We start from the raw sequence: 26,152 nt of genomic DNA, 5'->3' as shown, positions 1-26,152 counted from the left end.
CACTTCATGCTTCCATCTGCTGACAAGCTTTATGATGATGCCAATTTCCTTTTCCAGCAGGACTTAGCACCTGCCCACAGTGGCAAAACTACTACTAAATGGTTTCCTGACCACAATATTACTGTGCTTGATTGGCCAGCCAACTCAACTGACGTGAATCCCATAGAAACTCTATGGGCTATTGTCAAGAGGAAGATGAGACACACCCGACCCACTGAAGGCTGCGATCAAAGCAACCTGGGCTTCGATAACACCTCAGCAGTGCCACAGGCTGATCGCCTCCATGCCATGCCACATTGATGCAGTAATTTGTGGTAAAGGAGCCCCAACCAAGGAATGAGTGTATAAATGAACATACTTTTCAGAAGTTGGACATTTCTGTCTTGTCAATACTTTTTTGATTGATTTTAGGAAATATTCTAATAATTTGAGATACCAGATTTCTGATTTTCATTAGCAATAAGCCATAATCATCAAAATAAAAGTGTTCATGAAATATTTCATTTTACATGTCATGAATATACTAACGTTTACCTTGTTGAATTAAATTACTGAAAAAAAGAACTATTTCACGATATTCTAATTGTTTGAGATGTACTAAGGAAAAGACAATTCCTCTTTATTCTACACATCATAGGATATGGGAAATGTGTGCCTACATAATACACACCTTGCGCAATATCTCAAGAATAATTTAAATAATAGTTTCTGCCTAAAAAAAAAGTTATTTGACTCATTATTAGCCTGAATTAATTTTTTTTAAACTTTTAGCTTGCCTGCGTGTTTATTTACTGACTTACTTGCAAACAAACTAAATATATTTAGATTTTTAATGACACATTCACAAGTTATAATCGTGTTTTGCGTTGCTTCCGGTACAACCATTACAAAAAACAAACAAAATCCCTACATCTCCCATAAACACCCGCGCTTCCGGTGTCTCGCTATTATTAATGTTTAGATACATTTTGCGAACTATAAAGTTTCTATACTTGGTTTGTGGAACCGTGGCATTCTTGTACAATAGTTTATGCTTTTATAAAAAATGTCTTAGTAGAATAGTTTGAAAGTTAGCTATTTCTGTTATTTAGCCTGTTAGCCAGAGGAAGCGCAGTCGCAATACCCGGATGAGACGGAAATATCTGATTGGTCCAGCCGACCCCGCGTACTTGTCATGGATGTGTACGTTTTAAATAAACAAAAAACAAAACAAAGAAAAAAACATCCTATCGATCATACGTATTTACGCCTTTTAAAATAAACACAAATAAAAAAATTTCTATATAAACCTGAATAAAGGTGTATTCGAAGCTTATTTTGTTCATTAATTTCCATTAGGAAATTTTCTTCCGGCTGCACAGTTAATGGGTGGAGCTAAATAGCATGTTCTGACCAATAGAAGAGTGAGAAACATAGAAATCCCCGCCTTCTTTTATACGTCATCATTTCGGCGCGGGAGAGTAAGTAGTTGAAAGCTCTATTAAGAGACTTGCCGCCAATAACGAGGTGAGTTTAGGAAAATAATAATAATGATGCTAAGAAGAACCGTTGAGATCACTGTGGTTTCAGCTTTTCCTGATGTTTAATTATTATTGCCTGGTAGTTTTGTGTGTTTAATTGTGTGTATGTTATGTAACATGGTGGAGTTATGCTTCAGACTAGCACACCGTTTAACATAAAGTGAGAGTTTGTTGTTTTTATCTGTTTTTGGTATCACAGAAATATATAATATTAAATATTCAACATAATTATTAGATTATTCACCATTATTTAGCTAGTTAATTTTCCAAGCTCACTACAATTATTGTTGTTGATGCTTTAATGTTCATCTTATTTCCTTGCATTGAGATTTTTTTTTCTAAAAATTATTTATATATTTTGAGTCATTGCTTTTGTATAGCAGTTATTCCCAGTCATTTGTGTGCAGTGTGCATACACGTGAGCTGGTGCACGTCATTACACTTCCTTTTACTAGAACCATGAGTTCTCAGAGATCACTAGGTTCTACAGCTACAGTGGTGCTTGAAAGTTTGTTGAACCCTTTAGAATTTTCTATATTTCTGCATAAATATGACCTAAAACATCATCAGATTTTCACACAAGTCCTAAAAGTCGATAAAGAGAGCCCAGTTAAACAAATAAGACAAAAATATTATACTCAGTCATTTATTTATTGAGGAAAATGATCCAGTATTACATATCCGAGTGGCAAAAGTATGTGAACCTCTAGGATTAGCAGTTAATTTGAAGGTGAAATTAGAGTCAGGTGTTTTCAATCAATGGGATGACAATCAGGTGTGAGTGGGCACCCTGTTTAATTTAAAGAACAGGGATCTATCAAAGTCTGATCTTCACAACACGTTTGTGGAAGTGTATCATGGCACGAACAAAAGAGATTTCTGAGGACCTCAGAAAAAGCATTGCTGATGCTCATCAGGCTGGAAAAGGTTACAAAACCATCTCTAAAGAGTTTGGACTCCACCAATCCACAGTCAGACAGATTGCGTACAAATTGAGGAAATTCAAGACCATCGTTACCTTCCCCAGAAGTGGTCGACCAACAAAGATCACTCCAAGAGCAAGGCGTGTAATAGTCAGCAAGGTCACAAAGGACCCCAGGGTAACTTCTAAGCAACTGAAGGCCTCTCTCACATTGGCTAATGTTCATGAGTCCATCATCAGGAGAACACTGAACAACAATGGTGTGCATGGCAGGGTTGCAAGGAGAAAGCCACTGCTCTCCAAAAAGAACATTGCTGCTCATCTGCAGTTTGCTAAAGATCACGTGGACAAGCCAGAAGGCTATTGGAAAAATGTTTTATGGGCGGATGAGACCAAAATAGAGCTTTTTGGTTTAAATGAGAAGCATTATGTTTAGAGAAATGAAAACACTGCATTCCAGCATAAGAACTTTATCCCATCTGTGAAATGTGGTGGTTGTATCATGGTTTGGGCCTGTTTTGTTGCATCTGGGCCAGGACGACTTGCCATTGTTGATGGAACAATGAATTCTGAATTATACCAGCGAATTCTAAAGGAAAATGTCAGGACATCTGTCCATGAACTGAATCTCAAGAGAAAGTGGGTCATGCAGCAAGACAACAACTGTTCTACCAAAGAATGGTTAAAGAAGAATAAAGTGAATGTTTTGGAATGGCCAAGTCAAAGTCCTGATCTTAATCCAATCAAAATGTTGTGGAAGAACCTGAAGCAAGCAGTTCATGTGAAGAAACGTCCCAGAGTTGAAGCTGTTCTGTACAGAGGAATGGGCTAAAATTCTTCCAAGCTGGTGTGCAGGACTGATCAATAATTACCGGAAATGTTTAGTTGCAGTTATTGCTGCAAAAGGTAGTCACACCAGATACCGAAAGCAAAGGTTCACATACTTTTGCCACTCACAGATATGTAATATTGGATCATTTTATTCAATAAATAAATGACCAAGTATAATAATTTTGTCTCATTTGTTTAACTGGGTTCTCTTTACCTACTTTTAGTACTTTGTGAAAAATCTGATGTTGTTTTAGGTCATGTTTATGCAGAAATATAGAAAATTCTAAAGGGTTCACAAACTTTCAAGCACGACTGTACATCAGTTGGACATTAACATACTGCAGAGATTCTATGTTATGCTTCCAAACATGATAGTAAATTGATAAAATTCCCTTAAGAGTGCACAGTATATTGTAGAATATCAAGTGCACTCCTGAAATCTCACAATGCTTTGCAGGAGGTTGGTGTCCAAACATGGGGTATTTCCTAAAGTCAGGGATGTTTCTTGGGTAGAACGGGTCCTTCAGAGGCTTGGCAAGTGTCCATCATTGAAAAGGTTCTGGTTTGTAAATTAGTGTGGGATTATGGGTGATTTTTTATTTTTTTTTTTTAAGAACGGTGAGAATACAGTCCGGCATCCTTGAAACTCTTAGATTTGGTTCTTGGTAGAATTTGAAGGATCCCAGATGTCAGGATTTGATGTGGCATCTTCAAAATGCAGCCATTAAACATCGTTTCTTGATGTTGAGAAACACCCAGTGTAGTGTTTACAGGATATAGGACACACCCAATGCACCCAAATGGACCAAGCTTTGTTTTAGATATCTCATGCGGTGGACTTCCAGGGTTCTAAGCAGAGCGATTTGTTACGGTGGTGGAAATCCATTATAAACCCACACTCATCAGAGCTGCCATGTATATAGATCATGCTAATGTCAATAATGGGCGACACGGTGGTGTAGTGATTATCACTATTGCCTCACAGCAAGAAGGTTATGGGTTCGAGCCTAGTGGCTGACGGGGACCTTTCTGTGTGGAGTTTGCATGTTCTCCCTGTGTCTGCATGGGTTTCCTCCGGGTGCTCTGGTTTCCTTCACAGTCTAAAGACATGCAGGTTAGGTTAACATGGGGTGGCCTTAGGCTGAGGTACCCTTGAGCAAGGCACCTAACTCGGAAGCCATACTAACAGCTGCCCAGGCGCTGTTAGTATAGCTGCCTACTGCTCTGGGTATGTGTGTGTGCTCATTGCTTACGTGTGTGTGCATGTGTGTTCACTGCTTCAGATGGGTTAAATGCAGAGAGGAATTTCACAAGTGTATGTATGAAGAATAAAGTTATTGTTATGAATGTAATGATAGTTTTCATTTAAAAAAAATCTGCATGTGTTGGTGGAAAGTAAAAAAACAAACAAAACAAAACCCTGCAACAGTGTTATCAAGGAAAATAGTACAATAAAACTTAAGCTGTCTGAATATATCTGAGAATTTATAGTATTCGTTTCTGCATGACTAAGTGTAAAGCTGCTGTATAAGGTTATAGACATTTTTTTTTTCTTCTTCTTTTTGGTCTGTCGTTACAGGAGGACCTACGATGCCCTGTGAGAGGAAGCCAATGCGCTATGGTCACTCAGAGGGCCACACGGAAGTCTGCTTTGATGAGCACGGCAAGTGAGTAACGCTAAAATCGAGAGACCATCCCAAGCTGCGTGGTGCGGTTCTGTCACTGATGGGCTGTGTGAATCTACAGTCTGAGTTAGAAGGAAATCAGCCCCACCCTCGCAATTTATATTGTGGTCTTTAGTTGTTTCCACAAAATATTCCTTCTCAAGATATTTAAGAGTGAATAATTTGACGTGGATGGAAATTTAATTAAATTAATTTATTTTAAGAAAACAAGGGGTGGAGTTTAACCTTGCAGCCCATTTATACCAGCTGTTCCTTCACGCTTTCTTTGTCTCTGTTTGTTTTATATAATTTTTTTCCCTTCTTAGTCTGCCTGTGATTTATATTAATTTGTTCTCTGTCTCTCTGGGTTGTAACTCGGTCATAACCTTTGTGTTCTATAAATGTATCTGTGAACACTCTGTGTTGCTGTACTTGAAGGTTCATCGTTACGTGTGGAAGTGATGGAGACGTGCGCATATGGGAAAGTCTAGACGACGATGATCCTAAATCCATAAATGTCGGCGAGAAGGCCTACTCTGTAGCTTTGAGGGTAAGTCATCAGTTTGTTGATGCTTATCTGTGTGAAAACTAATTGGAAAATCGGGACAAACAGTGAACAGGATTGAGTTACAAGCCAAGATCAGGTTTGTATTGAAAAGAAAAAGGGTTTGAAATTGTTTCAGATTTGATAACCGTTTATGAATGGGTAGAGCGAGAGCACACTCAGGTTTCTTTCTGAGCTCGAAAGCAGGAGACAACCTCCCATGTTATTTCATAGGTATTATGTAATGTTGTCGACCTTGTAATTGAAATGTCATGTCGCTCATACGAATCATATTGAATTGGGTCAGAATCAAACTGCATCAGTGCTGAACCGAATTGTCAGATCAGTAGGTTTTTGAAGTGTTTCAACTCGCTACTTTTTGTATTGTATTATAAACCGTGTAACGTTTCATCTGAAAAAGGGAGAATCACACCCCTAGATTTTTTTAAGGTAGTCATTATCAGAAAATGTTATGTTAGTGCTAATTTTTTTTTTTTTTTAATCTTAAATTAGCTCGCCACGCCATTTTTAGTCATGCGGGGTGCCAAAATTTACGGTTTAACCAACTCTGTTGCTCTAGCTATATGGTTTACATCTGAACTCTACACATGTCTACTTTTTAAGATAAAACAGACCAGTTCTCAGACGAAACTCACTGAAGGGGAAAGGATGAAAAGAAGCTGATTCAGTTTGAGCTGTGGCTTCTTGAGATTCTCTCGTGAAAGCAAGTGGGTGGGACTGTGGTGTGTTTGGTCAAAAAAAAAAAAAGTTTTAAATCACTGGTTAATTACTGTTGCTTTGTGAATATGTAGAAAAAATGGCAGTTTAAAATAATTGTATTTTTTATAAATATATATAATAGATAATCATGTGGGTGGCACGGTGGTGTAGTGGTTAGCGCTGTTGCCTCACAGCAAGAAGGTCCGGGTTCGAGCTCCATGGCCGACGAGGGCCTTTCTGTGCGGAGTTTGCATGTTCTCCCTGTGTCCGCGTGGGTTTCTTCCGGGTGCTCCGGTTTCCCCCGCAGTCCAAAGACATGCAGGTTAGGTTAACTGGTGACTCTAAATTGACTGTAGGTGTGAATGTGAGTGTGAATGGTTCTGTGTCTATGTGTCGGCCCTGTGATGACCTGGCGACTTGTCCAGGGTGCACCCCGCCTTTCGCCCGTTGTCAGCTTGGATAAGCTCCAGCTTGCCTGCGACCCTGTAGAAGGATAAAGCGGCTAGAGATAATGAGATGAGATAATCATGTATGTAACTCATTGTAACTCTGATTTGTCTCCAATTCTAGGGTGGGAAATTAGTCACAGCCGTTTCCAACAACACTGTTCAGAGCCACACGTTCCCCGACGGAGATCCTGATGGAATACTCACCCGTTTCACCACCAACGCAAACCACATCACCTTCAACTCCAGTGGCACAAGAATCGCTGCTGGCTCCAGGTAATGCTAGTGAGGGTTTATTGTTGTTTTGATGTTCTGAAAATAGCAATGTTCAATCGAATGTTCCAGAATGAACTTTCGCAAATTCCTCAAGTTCATCTTTAGAGTATCTGTTTGATCAAATTCACAATATTTTAGCAACTTGAGAAGCCTGGTTTTGCAGCAAAATCTCTATCATTAAGTAAGGAGTAGTGTTAAAAAAAAAAACCCCAAAACATCGTGACAATAGTGCATACGTAAACCTCATATTAAACTATAAGCCATGGAGTTTAGTGCGAATGTTTGATACACCACAATCCGATGACTGAGTCTTGGACAGATGGGCAGTTACCTTATTGTATAATTGTTTACATCATCGCCAGATGTGATTTTATTCATTTTCCTAGTTTGCTTCTTTCAATGCTTGATTTTAATTTCTTTTCAGTTTATTTGTTTGATACCAGGGCTAGAATTTTGGCGCGAATCCGCGAATCGATTCGCGTGAGTATTCGCATAAATTGTTCCCCAGGCGAATCTCAACGGATTCGCACAAAATATTCAAGAAATATCGTAATTTTATCGTAAAATATCAAAGTAATCACTTCAACACAAAAATTCCACAAACAGTTTCGGTTTCGATAAACAAACGTTCTGCACATGTGCAAAGTGTGTTTCACTCGCTTGGTGTCGCTTGCATCTAGTCTGCCGAGTACTCGCTAGGTGGCTTTTGTTGTCAAGAATAACAAGGTGGCATACTCCAGCTCAAGTGATAGTCAGCCAAACACCTCGAAATCCGTTGAAAAAAACGAAAAGAATATCGCGGCGCAGTTTACAGGCGTGGAGCGATGACCTAGACAATTATGACTTCGACTTTGAAGACGATTTCGCCGTCAAGGAGAGGTGTAAGACATGCAGCCTGCACTATGACAAAATCAAAGCACAGTGGGCGTTCTGTTTCATGGTCGATGATCGTCACGCATATAATGATATACAGGAGTCTGACACACACACTAGTGCAGTCATTCGGAATCAGAAAGACAAGACCAATGAAATGAATAAATATATGATAAACACACAAAAATACAGGTTACTGACATGAGAAAAGACATAAACAACATCCTCCATGGCTTGACCCCAGAATGTCACTCAGACAGTGCAAGCTCTACTTCTGCCAGTACTGACTTGTATGCCGTTGTGCATCCTGACCCTGACTCTAGTGTGGTTGCTAGTAGTGATGATGATTCAGCCTCAGCTGTCAGTGATGAGATAGAGTAAACTAAATGATAGTTTGGCATGACCCTGATACATTGGTGCAGTTAGGTTTCTGACATTCAGATGTTCTCTGTTGTTCAGCTTTTGATGATTAAGGATTGAAATAGAGTGATGTTTGTTACTGTGAATAACTCTGTGTATTGTAATGTTTACTGTAACAGTTACTGTATTTGCGGCAGGCTTTTGAAGATGTTGTCCTCGGCTCCATTCTTCAGTTGTTGACTTGATGATTAAGGAGTGAAATAAAGTGATAGTTTGATAGTGTGTATAAATGTGTATTTTAATTACTGTAACTGGTACTGTATTTGTGGTTTGAGGGCGGAGTTGGAGGCCAACTGACTGCCTGTGAAAAGAATTCAAACTCGTACACACAGTCACAACAAACACAAGTTGTTGAAATAATTTTATTGGATTCTCAGGATTCTTGCAAAAAGGTTTTGCAAGAATCTAAACAGATTCCTGCAAATTTTCATGAAATTCTAGCCCTGGATACCTACTGTATATTCACCTTTTAATTATAAATCTAACTATAACATCTCATCTCATCTCATTATCTCTAGCCGCTTTATCCTTCTACAGGGTCGCAGGCAAGCTGGAGCCTATCCCAGCTGACTACGGGCGAAAGGCGGGGTACACCCTGGACAAGTCGCCAGGTCATCACAGGGCTGACACATAGACACAGACAACCATTCACACTCACATTCACACCTACGGTCAATTTAGAGTCACCGGTTAACCTAACCTGCATGTCTTTGGACTGTGGGGGAAACCGGAGCACCCGGAGGAAACCCACGCGGACACGGGGAGAACATGCAAACTCCACACAGAAAGGCCCTCGCCGGCCCCGGGGCTCGAACCCAGGACCTTCTTGCTGTGAGGCGACAGCGCTAACCACTACACCACCGTGCCGCCCCTAACTATAACATTTTTTTTTCTAAAATTATAACTCTCGTCTGGATTCTCCAGTGTGATAAAATAAATTTCCATTTCAAAAAAAGACTGTAAAAGACAAATCTCTTAACCTAGCAGCGATATGACTGTTGGTGGAGCTTCAGAGTAAAGTTCAAGTCTGGGTAACTTTATGGTAATGAGCTTCGATGTGGTTCAGCAGCAGCCAATCAGAAGTTAGAGAAGTGCTCCGCTCTAAAGAATACTAGAGAACACAGTCGTGCAAATTTTGGTTCCCTTCAAATTGTTCACAAGTACAGTGGAGGTGGAATTAATAATCACGGTGGTGGGTTTCCAAATTATTTATGATATGTCCCTGTTTGTGTACAAGGACATTTGAAAAAAAAAATCAATAAATTGCATCTTGAACTTTGACTTAGTGTACGGGTCATGCTTACAACATTAATTGTGCTTTATGTATTACTTTTAGACAAAAGACGTGCACATTCAGTTAAAAAAAAACACCGTAAAAGCACTTTTGTGAACAATTTTATTCCGTGAATTACCTGGGGAGGCAGAACCACAGGGAGCAGCCATTGTCAGCTAGAAGTGGCGTACGGTCTTTGATTCTGGGTTCTCGGGTGCGAGTAAACGAGCAGTGTTCTGTGGGTCGAGGTTCCCAATCAAGTAACTTCAGAACACGCTGAATAAATATAGATCTAATACTTATAATAGATCTTTATTTTATGGCACATATCTATTTCATGGCATTATGTGCAAGTAGATTTGGTTGTACTTTGGGGTCAAGAACTTCGCCAGCAAAGCTCGACAGGTTTAGAATGAGTAGGTCATGTATTGAGAGAAATATCTTCGAGTTTATCACACAAGCATGATAAACATGTTGACAGAAACTTCATACGTTACACTTTCCGATGTGCCCACTGCCAAATAATATAGTTTTTAATTTACCTAAATTAGATGAAACATAAAACTTGTCACCTTGCTCGGTCACACTGGAGTCGGAGCGCTGAGCTCCCACTTACACGTTCATAAAAGACTATTCACATGGTCATGGCGTGATCATCACTTTCACTCTTTCGGTTTCAATTGGTTTCTCTTTCGTGGGGGGAGCGCCCACCATAATCAGGATAAAATCCATCAGACATAGTTTGGGCTATTTGGAGGTAAAACTTGTTGCGAGATGGCCTGCGGATTTTATCCGCTTCAATCTTGAGAACTTCGACACTGATGATGAATGTTGGCTTTCTAAATATTTATTTATTTATTTATTTATTTATTTAAACAACTTTGACTCAATCCAACCAAAGATCAGCTCGAGTAAGTGTAAGTATTTCTTCTATTTCTTATGAGCAGATTGGTTGTTGATGTGTTATCTTAGACTGGTGTTTGCAACATAGGGTCAGTGACCAGTCCACTGCAGCCCAGACAATCAGACAATCCAGTGACTGTGCGTCACTACCGGTGCTAGAGCAGCCCATGAAGGAGGCAACATGTCACTGACCATGCCTGACTGGCGGAGCAGTGACTTAAAACTCGTGTGTACTTGACGAACTTATGATGAACATTACATGACGGAACCACTGGTATCATATGCGATCTTTTGAAATGGCTAGTAATTTAAAATTGACTACAGGTACACAAACATCAACACAGGTCACACCATGTACATGGCTTTTAATTAGTTTATATTGTTAGTTTATGATACCAAAAGTATCATAATTGTTCATTAGTATAAATATGGAGGTGATTATAGAAAATCGTGTGTGCCGATTGGCTGAAAGATTCGGACTATTTCTCGATAATCACCTCCAGTGACTCAGCAAAATGGTGGCCAATTGCTTCGTCACTGTAAGTGAGGAAGAATTAGAAATGATGAAAGAAAACGCTGTTCCTAAAAGCACTAAAGATGCTTTGAAGTTTGGTCTAAAACTATTCAAGGGTAAGGTGGAACTTTGATTTTATTTTATCGATTTCAAAACAAAAGTATTTTATGGGAGTTGGCCTAGATAGGTGACACAAGTCTGCACTGTGCCGTCATTACATTTGCATGCTGCTTTTGAAGTTTGAAATAAATGATTTTTTAATTTATATATATATATATATATATATATATATATATATATATATATATATATATATATATATATATATATATAAAAATAAAAAATCTCACACACATACACACAGGTAGTCATCGACTTACGACTGCGTTTCGATCTGGTCGTAAGTCGGCCTATGTTAAATGAACGTAAGTATATTGTGATGTGTAATGATATTGTAGTCATCTTAGTCTTATTTTATCAACATTTTCTTATTTTATTACCTTGGCTCATTATTTGGTTTAAATCAAACACTGCATACTATACTGCAGTGTACTGCAATTGTACACTACAATTCGTTTAATATGTGCAAAACAAAAAATACGAAATACAGGTGTGAGAAATAGAAAACATTTTAGTTTGAAACATACCAAAATACAAATGTAAAACATGGCAAAATACAAAACTCAGTGACCGCTGGCATCACTGGTGCTTGACTGTGGGTCGTCTATGTCGTCATCAGCTGTTGCAGCGCTCGGGCTGGTGGGAGGATTTGCTCGTTTCATAAACCAGGATCTGGGGCGGAAACTGTATGACGGAGTGCGTGAGAGAGCGCGAGAGAGACTGCGTGTGTGCCTGGAGCTGGGGCGGAAACTGTTGTACGCGGCAAGAGGCGCTGCTGGGAGCTGGGGCGGAAACTGTCGTATGCTCAGCTGGGAAACACTTGCCAGTCATAACCAGACAGTCGTAAAGTCGATCGGTCGTAAGTTGCATAGGTCGTAAGTCGACGACTACCTGTATGTATGTGCGTCTCACCTGTGTATTTATACTAAAACAATTATCTGCCTCAGGCTTGGTGAATATCGCTGAATAATAACCTTGACTTCATTTCAGTTACTATTTACTGATATTCACTTCACTTTTGGCATATAATTAATTATTTTCCTTCACCGATCAATTTTTTTTTTTCTCCTTCACATTTAAAAGATTTCACAGGGTGAACTTCTACCCTACTTGTGGTCAGTCGGCACAAAGATGACGTGCGTTTGCTTTGCCTCTCCTGCTTTAAATGAAGTTTGCAAGATGATGCATTCTGAATGAACTTGTAGCTGCCTGTTTCTTCTTCATCTCGGAGCGTCCATGAACTTATCGGTGTCGTTGGTAAAGCAGCCAGAGTGAATTTTAACTCTCGCTGCTTTTGGTGTGAACATACTGTTCGATCTTCTTTTTTATTTAAACTTCTGTTTTTTTAATTTTGATTTGTTTATTTTCACCTTTTATACCTTTTTGTAGCTTTCAAAGAAATCTTTATTTACAGTAATCTCTAACAAACATAATTCTAAATCTGTTTTACTAAACTAGTTTACTGGGATCTCAGACAGCCTGCTGAAAGCTTTCTTGTTATTGGTTCACTGTTGCACCATCTGCATAAATTAGGGCGTGTTTCATGTAAATTAGATGTCATAAATTGCAGTGTACATTTGCAGCAATAAATTATTTGGAGATTATTTGCTGTGAATTTATAGATCGTTTTGCTGTTTCTCAGCAGCAGATATCCCAGTTATTTTCACCACCACGAATGATGGACATGTTCAGAATTAATTTGATCAGATTAAATTTTGGTGTCTAGTTTTGAAAGGTTTATTCACTTGTTCTCATCTCTCATTATCTCTAGCCGCTTTATCCTGCCCTACAGGGTCGCAGGCAAGCTGGAGCCTATCCCAGCTGACTACAGGCGAACGGCGGGGTACACCCTGGACAAGTCGCCAGGTCATCACAGGGCTGACACATAGACACAGACAACCATTCATATTCACACCTACGGTCAATTTAGAGTTACCAATTAACCTAACCTGCATGTCTTTGGACTGTGGGAGAAACCGGAGCACCTGGAGGAGACCCACGCGGACACGGGGAGAACATGCAAACTCCACACAGAAAGGCCCTCGCCGGCCACGGGGCTTGAACCCAGACCTTCTTGCTGTGAAGTGACCGCGCTAACCACTACACCACCGTGCTGCCCTTATTCGCTTGTTATTCATTTATATCAACATATTAATGTTTTGTCAGAGCACCCAGTAGTACTACGTATATACCTAACCTCCATCCATCCATCCATCCATCCATCCATCCATCCATCCATCCATCCATCCATCCATCCATCCATCCATCCATCCATCCATCCATCCATCCATCCATCCATCCATCCATCCATCCATCCATCCATCCATCCATCCATCCATCCATCCATCCATCCATCCATCCATCCATCCATCCATCCATCCATCCATCCATCCATCCATCCATCCATCCATCCATCCATCCATCGCTGCTTATCCTGTTCTACAGGGTCACAGGCAAGCTGGAGCCTATCCCAGCTGACTATGGGCGAGAGGCAGGGTACACCCTGGACAAGTCACCAGATCATCACAGGGCTGATACACAGAGACACACAGCCATTCACATTCACACCTACGGTCAATTTAGAGCCACCAATTAGCCTAATTTGCATGTCTTTGGACTGGGGGAAACCGGAGCACCCACTGGAAATCCATGCGGACACGGGGGAGAGAACGTGCAAACTCCATACAGAAAGGCCCTCGCCAGCAGCTGGGCTCGAACCCAGGACCTTCTTGTTGTGAGGCGACAGTGCTAACCACTACACCACCGTGCCGCCCCAACCTTAGTAATATGACACAATATAATCTTGTTTATGTTGAGTCTGTATACTGTAGTAGTAGTAGGGTAATTCCACCCCAAATCACCAGATTTAGAAAAATGTTTGCCACTGACCATCTCAGATTTGCTTCATACTTTCTGGAAATATTGTCAGTGTGCCCAATAAATAGTATACAAAATTTTAGGCTTGTACCTTCATTAGTTTCTGAGATATAGGGGCTTTCAAAAAAGGGCGTGGCCCCAATTTCACTGTTGAAACGCATGCTACAGAAAATGGACCTAACTTCTATGAGTCATTACTTTTAAACTATTCATGCAAGATGCATGAAATTTTCAAGGATTGTTCTTCAGTGCCAGACACCTTTAAATACTAAAATAGAAAGTTCACAGTTCAATATTTGCCAAGTTATGGCTTGCTGAAAATCATAAAAAAAAATGTGCTTTGGAGCAACTTTGACGCTCGATATCTCCACATTAAAGCACACCAGATCTTTCAAATTTTCTTATTTATTACTCATGTTATAGTACTCTTTAGTACACACTAGGTATGTGTTCAAAAGAAATCAAACTTTCTGATTTATTAGGCTTTAAAGAAAACAAAACATTTTGCGCCTATAATTCAAATGCATATTACAAATGTATGACCAGGTCTACTGTAAAAACAATTATACCACTGGAAAGAGCTTGTTTTGATTAGCAAATGCACAAAATATGAAGTTGGTACCCTAAACTATAAATATTAAGGTATCAATACGGCATGTTTTACGATAGATGGAAATGCTGTTTTAAGGCATATTACAATACAATTACAAACCTACAGTGTAGGAAAAATAACCTTAAAAATACTTTATTTGAAGAGCTTAAACAGTGTATTGATTTTGCTTTTCCACATTAGATGGAAGTTTATACTGCCTGCCAGTTGATGTAAGTGGGGCATCAATGATTTTCATGACATGCACCATAGGGACCCAACAGGTATCCTCTCTCCTGGGCCAGCTGTAAGTCTGAGAGGGACCATGAGGATGCATAAATGTTACTTGTACATCTTGTTCCTTCTCTGATAATGCACAAATATTGCCTATCCACCACTGTCTGTCATACAAACATACAACATATTTACCAGGAATTGTATCTGCCAGAGAGACTGCTGATTTAACAGGGGTTTAATGCATTACTTGTGGCCGATTCCCACTCATATCCACAATGAAGCTAGGACCACCTGACACCCTGCTGACCTGCAGCTGGTTGGACATGATTGGAACGAATGAGTGGTTGTCTCCTGTTCCAGGAATAGTAGCTCAGGGTTTTTTCTAGAAAAATTTAGTATGAGGGCGCTCACCATGGCGAGGGAGCGAAGCGGGGGGGGGATGGTGCCGGTTCTCCCCCCCACCGTGCAAAGCCTTTGAAAAATGCTCCAATGGGACATTCTGAGGCTATCTGTGAGGGGAAATTGTAACAAATTGTCTGTCAACATTGAAAAAGAAAGAAGTAATCTTCTTCTGCCCTGGACAGTCTTTGGCTTTCTTCCGCTTCGTGCCGCAGGATGACATCTTTAAATGCCCAAGTGTCAACAAAAATAACTCGCGAGCTACTTCTGTCAAAAGCTCCCGTGCCGGTGGGTGAAAGGTCATTCAGTCTCGAGAAATCTCGCTCTACAAGTCAGCTGACCTTGTATGTAACCCATGTCAAATCTTGCGAGAGCAGCCACGACAAGTAAACAACATGGCACCTCAGTCTGGAAAACGCCAATTCGGATTGTTTTTGCACCGTCTGGCGGTGTATCTACTATGATTGGAATATTTTTGGAGCAATTATAACGTATTTGATGATCAGACACATTGTCACGTGGTGTTGCTGGGATGTTTTCACGGAGTCGGTAAGGGGGTGCACGCCGAGAGTAAGAGGGCGCAGCGCCCCTGTTCCCCTGTTTAGACGAAAGCCTGGTAGCTGACCTTGAAAATCTTGTCTCCAATGCTTTTCCACTCTCCATAACTTCCCCTGTACCAACCCAGATGAAATGGATGTTCTTGGTATGTTTTTCTGCCCACAAAAACAGATCAGATGGGGTTAGTATGTGATCACTCGTGACTGCCTGTAAGCTAGCTTGAGCTGCTGACCGCTTTACAGTGCCTCCAGTACCATCACAGGGTGACTTACCATGAGAAGTGGCAAAGAAATGCCATTCTGCCAAAAGTCCAAAATCATCTGCATGCTTTTATTAGATTTGTGAAATTTTTATAGTTTTTGTATTAGGCTGCTGATTCGTCACTGAAGTAAATGACCTTTTTTTGCTGGGGATGTAAATAGCATACATATGGTAAAGCCTTTTTTTAAGAATGCATGCACGGCCACTGTATCATGCTTAAGGCAGTCACTTATTATGCAGATAGAGATGCATTTCGTTACTTTTGTACCATCTTCATTCTTTGCTCTAATGTACACTGTAAATGGATGAAGAGTGCATTGGCTGTTGTCCCAATGGTATCCCTGGGCAGAATCCTGTACACAGAATGAATAGTTTTTGGCAAAATCCAAAAGCATAATACATTCATCCGCTGACAGATTTTCCTTCAAATTCTTCAAATATCCACTCTAGTGTTTGGCAATAAAATGTTTTGCTAGTTTGTCTGCTAGTAGATTATATGCCTTAAAACAGCATTTCCGTCTATCGTAAAACATGCTGTATTTGATACCTTAATATTTATAGTTTGGTTTAGGGTACCAATTTCATATTTTGTCCATTTGCTAATCAAAACAAGCTCTTTCCAGTGGTATAATTGTTTTTATGGTAGACTTTGTCATACATTTGTAATATGCATTTGAATTATAGGTGCAAAATATATATATATTTTTTTAAAAGCCTAATAAATCAGAAAGTTTTATTTCTTTTGAACACATACCTAGTTGCCTAAAGAGTACTATAACATGAGTAATAAATAAGAGAATTTGAAAGATCTGGTGTGCTTTAATGTGGAGATATGGGGCATCAAAGTTGCTCCAAAGCACTTTTTTTTAAATGATTTTCAGTAAGCCATAACTTGGCAAATATTGAACTGTGAACTTTCTATTTTAGTATTTAAAGGCGTCTGGCATTGAAGAACAATCCTTGAAAATTTCATGCATCTTGCATGAATAGTTTAAAAGTAATGACTTATAGAAGTTAGGTCCGTTTTCTGTAGCACGCGTTTCAACAGTGAAATTGGGGCCACGCCCTTTTTGAAAGCCCCTATATCTCAAACTAATGAAGGTACAAGGCTAAAATTTTGTATACTATTTATTGGGCACACTGACGATATTTCCAGAAGGTATGAAGCAAATCTGAGATGGTCAGTGGCGAGGCCTCTGGTGATTTCACATAGATTGACCCAGCATTGACTTGCAGGACGTTACAGGAGATTATTAGAGACGTTGTTTATGGAGTTGTAGCTCTTGAAGGCCCTCTAGTGGCTGAGTCCTGCATGGCATCTTCACTGTATGACTGTGTGTGTTGGATGGAGAGGACGGAGGACTGTAGTTATGTTGATCGGTTCAGAGGATTCATGCTCTCACTAAGTGCCTAACTGTTTGGATGTATAGATTTTTTTTTTTTAAATGGGAAATGCTGCATGCCATGTCATTCCATCGACCGAGCTGTTTTCCTGCACTTGCTTTGTTTTGAATATTGATCTGCTGTGCGCCAGCAGCTGTGGCCCGAAGAGGTTATTTGATTTCCCTTCCTGTAGCGTCAGGAAATGAGTTTTGCCTTCATTTCCCATCTGCAAGCAGCTTTTATATAATGTGTTTTTTTTCTCTCTCTCTCTCTGTGTGTGTGTGTGTGTGTGTGTGTGTGTGTGTGTTTGTGTTTCAGTGACTTCCTGATAAAGGTGATTGAGGTGATGGACAGCAGTCAGCAGAAGACTCTACGTGGTCATGATGCACCTGTTCTCAGCGTGACCTTTGACCCCAGTGATGAATATGTTGTAAGTAGAACATGGATATGTTCACTGCTCAGTATTTTATTTATTTGAATACTGATCACTATTTATCTGGTGTGTGTTGTTTACAATCATGTTTACTCACTTTGCTGAAGCTTTTAAACAAAATGACAGACAACTAAGATAGGTTAACAGTCTTGGTGATGGGGTTAACCACTAACTCAAAAACTATTGTGATAATTGTATGGCCAACAGCTTGAAAAAGCCCTTCCCGTGCTGAGATTTTGACTCGATATAGTTCTGGAAACTGCACACTTAACTGAATTGTGATGTGTTCTAATATTTTTAAAAGTGCAAAGTTTCAATACTTACTTCGGCGCAGGAGGTGCTTTGAGTCAACCGGAAAGAGTGTCGATTCACCTTTTGCAAAAGCTCCTGCAATATTGTGTATCGCAGGAATGTCTACAGGATATGATACTGAAACATAACGAGCCCTGTGGCAGAGTCTGAGATGTCATTTTAACCAGAAATAGAGCTCCAAAGTTGGCTAAAGTGACCGCTTTCCATGTCTTTCTTTTGAGGCACTGTGATCTACATATTTTCAGTATTTGTAATCATTGAAACCACAATGTTTTTCCCAAACATTTAAAGGAAATGATCGGAGGTTATACGGAGTGTGCTAATGCTGATTTATTCCTCCTCAGGCCTCTTCCAGCTGTGATGGCTCAGTGGTAGTGTGGTCTATTGAGGAGCAGGTGAGGACTTTTATTTCTGTGTTATGATTTTGAAAATGGGGAAATCTATATTTAAGGAATGCTGATAACTTTAGAAACCAATAATGCTGTTTGTCATATAGGACATGCCTTTCTGATTTTTTTTGGGGGGGCAACCCTGCTCCAAAATTGTATTTCCCATCAATTCTATTTTTGAATTTGTGAAAGAATGTCATACTCCTTTTTATCCTTTCATAACGTTTAATTTTGTATCTTATCTGGTCAGTTCCTGTTATTACTTAAGTTATAACAGCTTTAAACATTTGTTCCCACACCAGCCTCTCTGTTTCTTTGTCTCTTGAAACTAATAATATTAAAAAAAATAGCTTGACATGCGATTGAGAAAGCACAAAGTCCTTTTATTATGGAGATTCTCCTGTGTTGGGAAACTGAATGTTATGAAGCTCTGACATTGGAACTTAATTCCAAAAATCCTAAATAAAAGTCCCCTCACAGAAAACGGCATATCAACAATTATACATGTTGATTTTTAATTAATTTATATGGCGCATCCACTATACACGTCCAAGTAGCGTAATCGGGTCACGTTTCATGCATAAATGTCATAAATTTAGCGATAGATGACGTAAATTTGATTTTTAATTTGAAATGCTATTCATCTTTGAGGAGGCATGTAACAATTCATATAATAATTTTTTTTCTTAATAACCAACAGTAGTTATTTACACACGTTTGTAAAGGTTGGAGTAAAATATGAGGACCTATATGAGGTACGAGGTAGGCGGATGTAAGTGCAGAAGTATATATTTATTTACAGTGATGGAGATAATATACAGATGTGAAAACAGACAGGCAAACATTCCAAATGGGCAGGCTAAATCCAAAAGGTTAATCACGCGAAGGGTTGGGCGAGGCACAAACAGAATATCAAAGGCAGAGCAAAAAACGAGAACAAAAAACAGACACAGGAAATCGGAAACAAGGCTTGGTAATGCGTACTGACGTAGCGTAATACAACCCCGATTCCAAAAAAGTTGGGACAAAGTACAAATTGTAAATAAAAACGGAATGCAATGATATGGAAGTTTCAAAATTCCATATTTTATTCAGAATAGAACATAGATGACATAGCAAATGTTTAAACTGAGAAAATGTATCATTTAAAGAGAAAAATTAGGTGATTTTAAATTTCATGACAACAAAACATCTCAAAGTTGGGACAAGGCCATGTTTACCACTGTGAGACATCCCCTTTTCTCTTTACAACAGTCTGTAAACGTCTGGGGACTGAGGAGACAAGTTGCTCAAGTTTAGGGATAGGAATGTTAACCCATTCTTGTCTAAGCTAGGATTCTAGTTGCTCAACTGTCTTAGGTCTTTTTTGTTGTATCTTCCGTTTTATGATGCGCCAAATGTTTTCTATGGGTGAAAGATCTGGACCGCAGGCTGGCCAGTTCAGTACCCGGACCCTTCTTCTACGCAGCCATGATGCTGTAATTGATGCAGTATGTGGTTTGGCATTGTCATGTTGGAAAATGCAAGGTCTTCCCTGAAAGAGACGTTGTCTGGATGGGAGCATATGTTGCTCTAGAACCTGGATATACCTTTCAGCATTGATGGTGTCTTTCCAGATGTGTAAGCTGCCCATGCCACATGCACTAATGCAACCCCATACCATCAGAGATGCAGGCTTCTGAACTGAGCGCTGATAACAACTTGGGTCGTCCTTCTCCTCTTTAGTCCGAATGACATGGCGTCCCTGATTTCCATAAAGAACTTCAAATTTTGATTCGTCTGACCACAGAACAGTTTTCCACTTTGCCACAGTCCATTTTAAATGAGCCTTGGCCCAGAGAAGACGTCTGCGCTTCTGGATCATGTTTAGATACGGCTTCTTCTTTGAACTATAGAGTTTTAGCTGGCGACGGCGGATGGCACGATGAATTGTGCTCACAGATAATGTTCTCTGGAAATACTCCTGAGCCCATTTTGTGAGTTCCAATACAGAAGCATGCCTGTATGTGATGCAGTGCTGTCTAAAGGCCTCTGCATGCTCTTGCGACAAGGCTTTCGCAGATAGCTTTTTGCAGACAGTTGTAATTTATTGTTGAGCGGGGAGTAATAGGCATGCGCGATGTTATTCACCGGCACAACGCAAGGGGGCGTGAAGTCGCTAGGAATAGTTGGTGGGTGTGGTTAGTGGAGTGTTTATCCTCCGGTTACTTATAATGACTAGAACTGGAGTCGTATAGATGTCCGTACTTCCTCAATCAACCGCTCTTCATGCTGCTCCATCTTCGCTTGTGTTTTTAAAAATGCCGGTCGTGAAAACAAACCAAACTGGGAAAGTAGGGAAGTGGAAGTGCGTGTACAGCGGATGTAGAGTGGACCAATCAGAGCCCTCTTGTCTGCGACGCTGTCTGCGAGGCTTCTGCGGTGGTCACAATTTTTGGGAGGTGTGCGCAGAGCGTCTGCGAAGGTGGGGGGGCTACGCAGACGCTATCTGCGACACCGTCTGCGAGGACTGGGTTGTCAGCATAAATTGGCCTTAAGGGCCCTAAGATCATGGGCACCCAGTATGGTTTTCCGCCCTTGACCCTTACGCAGAGAAATTCTTCCAGATTCTCTGAATCTTTTGATATTATGCACTGTAGATGATATGTTCAAATTCTTTGCAATTTTACGCTGTCGAACTCCTTTCTGATATTGCTCCACTATTTGTCGGCGCAGAATTAGGGGGATTGGTGATCCTCTTCCCATCTTTACTTCTGAGAGCCGCTGCCACTCCAAGATGCTCTTTTTATACCCAGTCATGTTAATGACCTATTGTCAATTGACCTAATGAGTTGCAATTTGGTCCTCCAGCTGTTCCTTTTTTGTACCTTTAACTTTTCCAGCCTCTTATTGCCCCTGTCCCAACTTTTTTGAGATGTGTTGCTGTCATGAAATTTCAAATGAGCCAATATTTGGCATGAAATTTCAAAATGTCTCACTTTCGACATTTGATATGTTGTCTATGTTCTATTGTGAATACAATATCGGTTTTTGAGATCTGTAAATTATTGCATTCCGTTTTTATTTACAATTTGTACTTTGTCCCAACTTTTTTGGAATCAGGGTTGTACTTTGCACTGATCATGCATCAGAATAGTCCTTAAATAGATGCACATCAGGGCTTTACATTAACACCCGCCCACCTGCCAAATGCGGGTAAAATTCGGCTTTGGCGGGCAATGACTTTAGTCTCACTAGCCACTTTGGCAGGTGGTTTATTCTGTGGTATGACAATATATTTTAATTGTAGTTTTCTCTGAAGGCATCTGATATAATAAACGCATTGCAATGTAATATTACGCGCCTACAACTCCCATGAACACCTGCATAAACATTCTGACAACATGTTAGAATTGTTTAGAACGTTCGTTAACGTCTCAGATAAAATCAGTGATACGGTAACCTGCGGCTAATGAACAAAGCAACAAAGTTGCTGATGACTGACAAGCGCACTATATGGCGGCATATAGCTGGAGTTTCAAACCCTGCTGCTCAGGGAAAAAGGGGCAGAGATGAGCAGGGCTGGAGCAGCATTTTAAAATCCCCAAGGTCTGTGATGCGCAAAGCGCGCGCCGAAACATTTGACTTATTTAAATGAGAGGGGTGAATTACACACCACACGAGATCTATTCCTGAAATTACTTTTAATGGTGTTTGAACCGAATATCATCGGTTTTGAAAAAAAATCATGTATGTGGCAAGAGTAAGAATAATTTAAGCTTGTTTAATGGTTTGATCTGGCCCAAGCAATGAGGACAAAAGATACCCTAACCATGTAGCCTATGGAACTAAGATACATTAACAGTCTGGCATCCGTTACACTTGCACACACACAATTCTGGGGGAAAAAAAAATCAGTATACACCACCATGTTTTAGGCAAAGCTATCCAAGGCAAACATAAGTTGAAACTTTCCACTCTATTGCTTTGGCTTATCGAATGATTTATTTTTAAAATAACAAACAAGGTAGGCTACAGCTGCGCTGCTTCGAAAATGTAAATTGAACAGCTTGATGAAAGTGCACTGATGGTTACCATGGAAACCCCGTGTCTCCTGCACTGCGTTCCTCCGTTGAGTTGCGCGCTCATTCGCTTTTGTGTTCTTGGTCTCAGAGCCGTGCACACCAAACACACAGAAGACAGAATCAGCGTTTAACATCATTAACAATGCACTTTTTACGGAGACGTTTTAATGTTATTCTTTCTTTTATCCAGTTGAATATTTAGCGTACAAATGTATTTTCAGCTCTTAAAAATGACCGAGGTCCGGACCGCGGGGGCCGTGGCCATGGAGATGAACAAGACGCTAATAGGAAGATAAGACAGTTCAATGACAAATGGAAGTTCGGGTGAGATTGGCTAGTTTATAGCAAAACCGAAAATACCCTGTACTGCGAAGACTGTAGAAAGTATGGCAAAGACAGGCACCAGTCATTTTAAACTCGAAACTATAAAGGACCACGAAAAGTCAAATGCACACATCGGTAGCATAACATCAAAACAGGCGAAGACAGCTGGTCACTACAGGACAGCATTGCTTTCAAGTCCCTGGCTGTCATGAAGTTGGCTGAGCTGGAGAGGATGGAGCTGCTGTTTAGAAACGTTCACACAATTGGAAAGAAGTTGATCCCGCCCCAGCTATCAACTTATGGCCTGCTGGAAGCCTCAGGTCATGAAGACCATTTTTCATGGACCATTTTTCATGGACCATTCAGACTCATCTGATGATGAATGTAATGAGGACATTTAATGTCTCTCTCCACACACACACACACACACACACACACACACACACACGTGCGCACACTATTAATAGATAATACATAATATACATAATAATACTTGATAATACACAATACTTGCATATCAAAACATCAAATGTTTTTCAATGATAAATGTTTTGAATTGGACTTTTAATATTAGACTCAGTTCAGTTGTACTGAATGTTATTTTTCATATTATACGATATTTCATATTGTAAGGGGCTTGAATTTGAGTTCAAGAAACAGAATACTCTGTTTATATTTTTGTCTGAATTGGTTGCATGTTTTCATTATAGGGAGCTACCTTAACAGCACTGAATACTTGAGTGCTACTGTAGAGATACATTATATGCTGCCATTCATAATTAAGTCTAGATCTTCTGAACTTTAACGTATCATGGTGAAGAAAAAACTGTGATTTCCTGGCAACAAAATTGTGGCTAGTGAAAAGGCTGAATGGCTAGTGACTCGGGAAACCCACTAGCCACAGTGGCTGGTGAGCAAAAAAGTTAATGTAAAGCCCTGGTGCGCACATAGCTCCTTAATTAAGTTCAGGTGTGCATTGTTAATGGCACGCGTGCTGGAGTCCGCTCGATGCGCACGCAGCCCGGGGCACACCTTCAGGTGCACACACCACAGCGCACAGGGCTGACACCTATAAACTAAAATGTCCATTTTTATCAAAAATGAAAAGTTAATCAACAGGTCTTTGCTTACTAAACATTTATGTACATTTGTACTACTTTCATTTGCTTCTCCTTTCTTTCAGCAGTCTGTAAAAAGAACGCTCCGATTTCTTGTTAACTCCTATTTGTACAGTCAGTCAAGTTTTTCCAATGTTAGAGCTGTTTTTTGTGTTTTCGTGGCATTAGAGCTGTGTTATTTCTACCTTGGACAAAGTCACGTGTATTCCTGCTATTTTGCATACCAGCTATGTCTCTCTGCTGTCTAAACCAGCCTTTCTCAACCGGGGTGCTGCGGCACCCTGGGGTGCCATCTGGCTTTGTTAGGGGTGCCGTCAAAAAATTATATATTCTAACATTTGAAAAAAATAAAATGAATTAAAATTCCAAAAACACAATAGTTACACTAATGCAGGTCATTGCCACCTCATGCATCATTAAAATTTGTCTCACGGCCCCCTTTCCCATGTCACAACGTCACTGCTGGGGTCAGCGTATGGTCAGCGTGACTACGTATATTTTATATGGGGGTGCCTTGAGAATTTGCATACTTCTGAAGGGTGCCATGACTGAAAAAAGATTGAGAAACGCTGGTCTAAACAACTTAATTACAGCTCAGTAAAACTAAGATTACGCAACCTGTTGATAATCACAATTCATTTTTTATTGAATCGATTCAAATCGTCATAAATTTGTATAGTAATGTATGGCTGTCTTTTGAGTCAATAAGTATTTGAAGTTTAGTATTAAACACATCATTGTTTTAATTATTGTTTCCAACTCGTAGTGAAATTATCAGACAGTTCTACTTTCAAGTTTGTTTGTAACTTGTTCTTTTCCTCCTAAGACTCAAGTGGTGAACTGGAAGGTGCTGCAGAATTCAAATGACGTGAGCAATGCAAAATCTCTGTGCAGGCTTGCGTGGCAAGGATCTGGGAAGGTATTGGCTCATATTTGTGTCTTTTAAGTTTCAAGGTCATAGGCAACGGTTGGAGGTGAAACGTAGAATATCAACTTTATTGTCTAGAAGAGCGACCCAAAAAGTGAATTCAATCTTCTTAGTGTCTAATTTGCACCCTAAAATTGAATAAAACGGTTAAAATATACCGTTTTGCCCAATTTCCAAAGGTTTGTTTACATTTCACTTATGCGCACTTTCACCACCAGGGGGCTGTTGTCGTGACGTCATTTAAGCCAAACAGACTGGGAGCAGTTCTGTGTTTACTTGCGAACCGAGCACAAGTGTACGGACTTTGGTCGTGAGAGGTTGTGTAAAATGTCTGAAAGCAATAGCGATTTTGAAGTAGGAACTCTCCAAATTTAAATATCGAGAGGTGAAACCATATATGTATGAACCTATGGCCGTTGTGAAGCAATCAGTGAATGTGGCTCACTGGTTTGACCGTGCGGCCTTGGAATCGGACAGCGACTCGCCCAACTCTGATCACGGTGACCCCGGACCTCGACAAGACTTGCGCCCAAACGATTTATCCTGGTAATTATGATATATTCCTACTTTCGTCGTAATACTAAATAAGAGCCCTTTTGAAGAATAATTAAACCGCCCTCCCTAGTGGATATAGGTAACAATTACTTGACAGTGCACCGGTAGGCCACATTAGTCTGCCATCCGTGGCATTATACTATTTTTATAGCCTACTCTAAGCGAGGAAATATCCCTTTGTCTCATTTCCACAATGATTGTACAGGATCCCTCAGGATTCTTGACTTGTCAATTGCAAGCAAAAGTAAAAATGTTTACCTCCAGTCTTTTTCTTTTTGCTTGAGCGTTGCTGGTCCATTTCTTCTTTGACTGCTTGATTTTGTTTCACGTGCACAGTCCTCTCACTCCGCCTCTTCTCCTCTTCCGGAAAAAGCCAATCCACTCTCTCTGCCTTTTCTCTCTTGGAAAAAGGTAAAAACTTCTTCCTGAACCAGTCCCATTGTTACAGTTCACTGCACAACAAGAAGGCATGTTTTTTTTCTTTGGAAATTCCTGAATGCACGTCTGCACTCAAGCCGAACGGCAATGCAAGTGAACTCAACTCAAGCGGTTTGTTTGGCTTAAATGACGTCACGCGCCGAGTGGTCACGAAAATAGCCGACAGAAATTCGCCACGATCCGCGCTAACTTATTTTAATTATTACTTATTAACAATACTTCTTGGGACCAGAAGAAAATTATAGAGGGTTTTTTAACATA

General features: G+C 40.1%; 1 protein-coding gene across 3 annotated transcripts in view; it reads left to right on the top strand.

Annotated features, from left to right (window-relative positions):
- The first annotated feature begins 1,438 nt into the window (after positions 1-1,438).
- The window catches only part of wdhd1 (WD repeat and HMG-box DNA binding protein 1), a 166,196-nt gene continuing 141,482 nt past the window's right edge, over positions 1,439-26,152 (top strand). For all 3 annotated transcript variants that reach the window (XM_060933658.1, XM_060933657.1, XM_060933656.1), the window contains exons 1-7: positions 1,439-1,506; positions 4,853-4,940; positions 5,376-5,487; positions 6,772-6,923; positions 17,649-17,760; positions 18,420-18,470; positions 24,797-24,889. In XM_060933658.1, the coding sequence (XP_060789641.1) occupies positions 4,864-4,940; positions 5,376-5,487; positions 6,772-6,923; positions 17,649-17,760; positions 18,420-18,470; positions 24,797-24,889 (597 nt within the window). In that variant the 5' untranslated portion in view covers positions 1,439-1,506; positions 4,853-4,863. The remainder of the gene's footprint in view (positions 1,507-4,852; positions 4,941-5,375; positions 5,488-6,771; positions 6,924-17,648; positions 17,761-18,419; positions 18,471-24,796; positions 24,890-26,152) is intronic.

The sequence above is a fragment of the Neoarius graeffei genome, chromosome 11 (genome assembly GCF_027579695.1).
Source record: "Neoarius graeffei isolate fNeoGra1 chromosome 11, fNeoGra1.pri, whole genome shotgun sequence".
Taxonomy (NCBI): domain Eukaryota; kingdom Metazoa; phylum Chordata; class Actinopteri; order Siluriformes; family Ariidae; genus Neoarius; species Neoarius graeffei.
This window is presented reverse-complemented; position numbering and strand designations above follow the sequence as displayed.